Here is a 7,722-nt window from a genome sequence, read left to right as displayed (position 1 = left end):
TTATCTATCCTACAAATAGATAATCATTACAGAGTGTTTCTGTTTTCAATTACTATTTCCTAAATCTCTAAAAATTTCAAAGGTCATCTCCCTTTGATAAAAGGACTGAGAGAAGCAGCTGTAAAGGAACTCTTCACCTTTACACACTGGATAATCTCCCAGTCACTGAGCTCTTAATCTACCCTTTATCTCTTCAGTGGCTTGTGATTGTCACATAGTCCATTTAATTTCCAGGGATTTCCTCACCGTATGTCTCTTTTAGGAGGATCAGACAGAATTGGTTCCCCTTGTGATAGGTTATGAAATAGCAATCTGGCTGGGATCACTGTCTTTGCTTGAAATACAACAATAACAACAATGCAGAAATAAAAGAATTTTTTTTAAGATGAATATAAGAATGGGAAAGATTCACCATGGTTTTCTAGGGAGTATAAGAGAATAAGTTTTCTGGAATGATTTAACAAATGCCTCATATTGTTCACGTCACCTGACTGTATATAAAAGTTTCAGTATAGTGTCAGAGAGCTCTATTTTTGCATCTTAAAGTCATTGATCTTATCATTGGCTGCCATATGCTTCCTAAACCACTTACCCAAATCAGCTGTTTCCTCCTGTCCTCGCCACTAATTCCACTTCAGTAATGATAGTAACTTAGGGGCTAAACTTTAACGTTTCTGTATCTCATTCATAATATTTCACTAATACATCTGTCTTCAGGGCTGCTTCTTGTTTTTCAGTTGAACTAATTCAGTATGAAAAAAAAATGTATTGTTGAAGATGGAAGCAGTTTCCTATAGAAGGCAGCCGTTTCCCTCAGGAATGATTCATGTAGAACAGTGGCAGCTTCCAGACTTCACACATTACTTCCCCAAATTTTCTGAATTTAGCATTAACCAGCTTGGTACTAAAACACTCAGAACCAAAGACATGTGGGTGAGGGAATGCACATCTTCCTCCGCGTTCTTATTTCAAAAGCTCACAGAGCTGCTTCTGACTGATTTGTTGGGTTTCCACCTGTAAACTCATCCTGGTGGCATTTATAAAAATCAGGTAGAGAAGTGCCCGTTTGGAAACCATTCAACTTTCTCTGTGACCAGCGTTAAAATCAAGTAGGTGATAGAATGATGAATTTGTATCAAAATCTGGATTTTGACTTGTTGTGTTTCTTCCCTACTTCAGAGTATTACTAACAGGCATTAAATTCCATGCTACAGGATATAATATGGGTGTATCATGTAATCAAGAAAACATTCTTCACCTAAATGAGTTTGTGGTTCCTTTATTACCAAGGTCATTTATTTATAAGGAAGGTCTTGCCAACTCACAAGTCTGGCCTGAACGTGTTTGGTTACCAAATGCCTGCGAGTGCCTATTAAATTGCCTTTCACAATGCTGATGGCAGCAAGCCAAGGCTCCTGAATTATATCATGGCATCTTTAAAACGCCATCATGTTACACTGAGCTAGGTGCCTGCCACTACTGCCAGGAGCCAGAGGACATCAGTGATAAGGAGTGTCCTCTCCTATAACCACATGGCCTGCCATTTTATCTGATCAGATGCCATCTGTTCATCCTGCTGCCATTCTCTAGAGTAACTGGGTTAAAACTACATGACATCAAAAATAGTCACATTGCCTACTGTATTTTTAATTGACTGGATATTTATATCAGTGATTTTTCTCTATAGGCTATTTATTTAAAATAGTTTTTGTGGCCTTGTTTTAAGAGGTAATTATCTAATTCTGTCATGCTGCATGATCACACTTTACTTAAGAAAAGTCCTGTATAGTTTCTTAAATATCTATAAAAGAGTGGAATGATGAGATGTTTATAATTAAAAGCATACATGTTATAGTAAGAACCATATAGTCTTGCAGTTAAGAGCACCAGTTACCAAGTCAGACTGCCCAGGTTAGAATACCAGCTCTACCTCTTACTAGTTCTGTGCTTCTAGGCAAATTACCTTACCTTACTCCTCATCTGTACAATGAGGACAATAATTGTGTCTACATCCTGGGGTTGTTAGGAAGATTAGTGAGCTAATCCATGTGAAAAAATCAAATAAATTACTTGACATATAATAAGCCCTCAATAAATATTAGCAATTACTATCAAGAATCATCATGGTTGGGCATTAATCTCAAATTATTATAAAAAAGCTTTGAGACTTGAACATTTATTCCATTTTAGATGGAATGTATTATATATAGAATGATTACAAGATGAATCCAATTTCTTAAATGTGCTTCATTTGATTTTAAGCATATTCCATACCCATATTTTAAGAAGGATCCATTTTTATTCCATCAGTATATTATGCAGTGTTTTATTATTGCATGTCATTTCCTGAAATCCTGTGAACCAGAATGTCATTGACAAACACATACAAAAACATTGCTACAGCCTCACAGAAAGCAAACACAAGCCCTGTTTTAGGACTGCTTTAAAAGCATAATTTAGCTCAAAAACACTAAAAAGCATTTCTGTAGGGAGTAAAGAAAGAAGCCAGTACACTGCTGCTTTCACCAGAGCTGGCCACTCTAGAGGCCTTCTGGACTCTCATTTTCATGCAGACAATAAAATTTGGGTTATAAGTAACACAAAAGGTAGACTTAGGAGAAAAGAAAGACAAAACGGTTAACATGCAGACTTTGGAATCAGGGCCATAACCTCCTTTGCCTGATGATGGTACACTTGACTCAGAGCTTTAGAAACTCAGTTGGCTGAGTCCTTTTAGTCCGACCTGCTGCATCAGAACAACAGATGCCCTATTCAGCAAAATATGGGCCTGCCTGGCTAGACTCACTCCATTCACTCACTGCACTATTTATGTTTTCTATGGACTCATTTCTCTCCCGGGTATGCTATTTTTCAGTATTATGAAGTAAACGACTGGGGAGAAACTATAATAACTATAGGCAAAGCTTAATAATGAGCAAAATTAATATGCTAAAATCAAAGTCTTTATGTGTACAACTTGGAAATATACAGACACTATTTTACCCAAACCAAAATTCATACAATTTCTATATTAGAGGAAACATACACCACACTATCTTAGAGAACAAATGTTACACTAGATTAGAAATCCAAGTCTTGTCAAAGATATGTCATGTATTCACTTTACCTAAAAAGAACCCCCATGACGAGGGAAAGGTCACATCGATTAGGATAAAAAATTATTGATTAAAGTGGATCTGTTAAAAAATTAGCATAAAATAATTATTTCATAATCACTAGTTCTTTTAGTTGATTCAAATCCAGTATTTGACCATATCTTTTAATATATAAGCATAGCATTCATCAAAAAGAGGAGTTAAATAAGTTATTCTACTTAAATTTAAAAAAACTCATTACACATAGCACAGGTGTTCATTTGAAAACAGTCATAATTAACAACCTCATGATACAGTGGCTTTAAACAAGAAAAAGGTATGTCTTACCTCTTCCCACTGATGTATGTATCTAATCAACCTTGAAAGTCGTAATAATCGCAAGAGACTGAGAATTTTTGTAAACCTCACAATTCGAAGTGCCCTGGCTGTCTTGTAAACTTCTGAATCCATTCCTTTTTCTACAATAAGAAAGATATAATCCACTGGGATGGATGAGATGAAGTCAACCACAAACCAGCTTTTTAAGTAATTCATCTTGATCACTTTAGGGTCCAGGATGATTTCAGAACTATCTTCATTGACAGTCCCAGTCCTAAAATTCATGATCAGGTCCAACAGGAAAACTGTATCTGATGCCACATTGAAAACAATCCATGGTGTTGTTGTTTGCTCTGTAAAGAATGTGATTCCAACTGGTATGATGACCAGATTTCCAACCATCATTATAAGCATTATTAAATCCCAATAAAACCTATAACAAATAAAAAAAATCATATTTTAAAATGTAGAAAATAGCCAGCCTATTCTCCCCTATAAAAATTATTAATGATACATGGATAGATATATAAGAAAAAGAAAAAAAATGGTTTTATGAGACATGTAATTTCTTCATTGCTTATAAATTTAAATCTAAAAATGATGTATTCCTAAGCCAAGGATTAGGATATTGAATTCTAAAAATTATTTGATATAAAGCATTCAAGTAAAATTCAAAATCTCCTCGCCCCCACTTATTTACTAAAGAGGGAAAATAAACCACCTGCATTATTGTCAACACAAAATATAGACAGAAACAAGGAAGAAGTACAAGACTGGAAGTTCCATAAGACTGTCTTTGGGAAGACTATTTGGAGATGTTTTGAAATATTTTATATGTCAATTTATCAATCATAGATTTGAAGAAACAGTAATAAAAAGGGTACTCCAAATTTATTGGTACTAGGAAGACAGATCAAGTCAACCACAGATTCTACATGGCCCGTAGCTTTGCAGAACTCCAAATACTTATGCTTTATCCTTTTGTTTGAATAAGAAAACTAAAACTAATTTTGGTCTGATGCTGAGAAGTATTTAACAGTCTCTATTTCAGATTTTAAACTAGAATTTACCCAAAATTTGCACTTTCATTGCTACTTTTTGAACAACTAATTTAAATATATTGCCATTATTTTTCAAAACAATTTGTTCTTTAAAACTTCAAAAACTAATTGTGGACATGCCTGTGATTACTAACTGCCTTCAGAAACATTCTCAACTTACATTAAAATTGAAAGGAAACCAAGAACTTCATTCCAAATTGATGTAGCTTAACTAAATTCATCAGCGATGACTATAATGTTATTTTCATGAGAGTTCTTTTTGTCTGTAGACACTGCTGTTAACAAACTAAGTCATAGACTATATTTGCTACAATATGTACTTATAAAAATGAAAAAGCAAATCAATTAGCAAAACTATATAATCATGAAATAGACTCCGAAAACATGACTTACTTAAGAGGCATCTTTTCTGGTAGTTTTGTTATATAAACAATATAAACTTCCATAATAAAAATTTCTTTTAACTATGATATTTTCATTATACAGTAATTCACTTAAGACTATTTGAGCAACATTTTAACAAAGTATACACTTGCATAAACCTTTCAAAATTACTATCACTAACTATAATGGTATGAATGTAACAGGCCCTCCCTCCCCTTGTTTTGAGCCCCTGGATGATGTAAATGAGCAATGTTTGTCATTTTGAAGGTTTCATCAGTATTTCTATCAAAACTTACCTGTACTTTATAAACATGTATATAAATGTCTGTGTCTGTCAGACAACATGCACTGGAAATTTAAATAAAACCTTTTTTGGTTCTCTTCACGCAAATGCAAACTGTATCTTTTAACGCATTAAGAACAAGAAGAGATGTAAAGGAGATAGAATATTGTAATAGCTCTTGCACAAAGAAATGACATCACTGAACACTAAAACGAACGCATGTGTACCCTGAGGATTTTTCACTTCTGGACACTATTATCAGGTCTTTTCTGTGAACTTCTTTCCCTGCCCTGCTCTGGAAAGCTGCTCCCCCTGGATGTAATACACAGCCCTCTTATCTTCTGCTCAACACGTGCCCTGGGGGCAATATTAAATCCTCCTCAATGTCTTTAATGATTAATTTGTAACCAATGACTCCAAAAGCTTTATCTCCAATCCATTCCTGTCTTCCCAGCCTCCAGAGCCTCATAATCAGCAGCCTGTTAAATCTCTTCTTCCAGTGTATCTCACAGTCATCTCAAACAGCATGCCTAAGCTCAAAGTCAGAATCTCCCACATATATTCCTTATATGTTCTTTATCTCAGGGAATGCAACAACTCTATATGTGATTTGCAAGCCAGAAATCTTGGAGCCATTCTAGATAACTCCTGTCCCTAAATCTACCCAATCTCATATCCAGTAGATAACCTAGGCTGTTTAGTGCTAATGCCTAATGATCTCTTGTATTCATCCATTTGCCTCTTACAATTCTCACTGCAGCTGTCATTCAGAAATTCCTACCAGCTGTTTAATTTGGAGACAAGTTATTTAAATTCTTTAATCCTAAATTTTCTTGTCTGTAAAATGAAGATTCTTATAGAACCACGTGTACAGGATTTTGTGAATTAAATGAAATGATATATGCAAATCACAAAGCCTGGTATATAATAAACTGTGGTACAACAATGCTGGCGGTCTAGTCAGTTTCCAATTACTTCCTTACTTACCAAAATAAATCCAATTTGTGGAAAGGACCCAGAAGCCCACTGAAAGGTACTCACTTCTATAGATACTCTCATATTTCTATCATTAAGATAGCAGTGTTTATTGAAGGAAAACTAATACTTCTTCCCTCTAAATCAATAGAGATGAAAAATACAAAGTTTCTCCTTCCATTCTTTATTATCATAATAATGTTCATCACACCAGAGATTTCTAGTATGAGTACTTACTAGGGTCTGAAGCTATTTGATAATCTCAGCATCAATATGAAGCTCCATTAACCCTATAATTTCCTTTTAAAGTATCATTGACTCTGTTTTATAGACATAAACACAAATATTGTGATAGACTTGTATAATACAACGCTTTCTCTGAACAACATGGATTCATTCCTTAGGTAACCAAATACAGTTGTCACTTACTGTGGAAGTACAATATAACTTCTATTTTTTACAGCAGTAAATGTATTCCTGAAAACTGACCTCATGAGAATCTCTACCTCAGCTGCCCATTAATTTCTTCTCTTTGAACTCTTCATTCTAAAAATTTCTCCTGGATATCCAGGCTCTTCCTTTATCTTAATTCTCAATTTCTATGTCTTACACATTTACCTGCACTTTACCTTTCCTCTTTATCCCCTTTCCTTTCCTGCTGCTCTCTCTTGTAAGACAGAACTACCTTTCTTTAAAAAAAATTCCTCAAGTCTCCTATCTATTCTTTCTGTTCAATTCTACCTACTTGATCCAAAGCAATCTACCTACCATGAAACTTGCCCACTCAAAAACCAGCAATGACTCTCTCAATTAAGTAAAAATAACTTTGTTTACTCATCAAGGCAACTCCGTGATATGGTTTCCTTGCCCCTTCCCAGCCTCTTCTCTTCACAATTTATGACAAGCATCCCCTATTTCAGGCAAGAGGGTACTTGTTCATGCTTTGCGATCATGCCTATCTACGGACAGGTACAGAAGAGAGTGTTACTTATTTGTGACCCATCATTCTACCTACTAGCATTCTACTTGTCCTTCTAATCCCATTCTGGAAGGAGTTTATTAGTGGTTTTGTTTTAATAGACTATTTTTTACAAAAGTTTTGGGCTCACAGCAAAATTAAGCTGATAGTACAGACATTTCCCATATAGCCCTCTGCCCTCCATATGCAAAGTTTTATCCTGTTATCAGCATGACTTATTATAGAAGATTGTTTGTTCCAACTGATAAACATACACTGATACATCATTATCACCTACAGTCCATAATTTACAGTGGGGCTTACTGTTGCTATGTACATTCTAGAGGTTGGGCAAATTTATACTGATGTGTACATAAATAAGTAGTTTCACTGCCCTGAAAATCCTTTGTATTTCTTCCCTTAATTTCTTAGATTTTTTTTTTTTTTTACAATTCCCATGGTAATATACAAGGTCTGACAATTAAGTTTGTGAACTCATCCTAGAAAAAAATGCCACATACCTCACTGCTGAATATCACTACGGTGACCTTGGAAGTACTTAGTACTTAGTACTTCCTTCCCCTTAGGAAGCTATGCACCAATGCCAGTGTCTAGTCCACTCTCCTA

General features: G+C 34.9%; 1 protein-coding gene across 1 annotated transcript in view; it reads right to left on the bottom strand.

Annotated features, from left to right (window-relative positions):
• The window catches only part of HCN1 (hyperpolarization activated cyclic nucleotide gated potassium channel 1), a 379,215-nt gene that overhangs the window by 335,610 nt on the left and 35,883 nt on the right, over positions 1-7,722 (bottom strand). The window contains exon 2 of the mRNA XM_003782786.2: positions 3,444-3,867. Within this exon, the coding sequence (XP_003782834.1) occupies positions 3,444-3,867 (424 nt within the window). The remainder of the gene's footprint in view (positions 1-3,443; positions 3,868-7,722) is intronic.

Source organism: Otolemur garnettii, unplaced genomic scaffold, assembly GCF_000181295.1.
Source record: "Otolemur garnettii isolate 467f Iridium unplaced genomic scaffold, OtoGar3 scaffold00005, whole genome shotgun sequence".
Taxonomy (NCBI): domain Eukaryota; kingdom Metazoa; phylum Chordata; class Mammalia; order Primates; family Galagidae; genus Otolemur; species Otolemur garnettii.
Note: the sequence above shows the minus strand (reverse complement) of the source record. Positions and strands in the feature narration are given on the sequence as shown.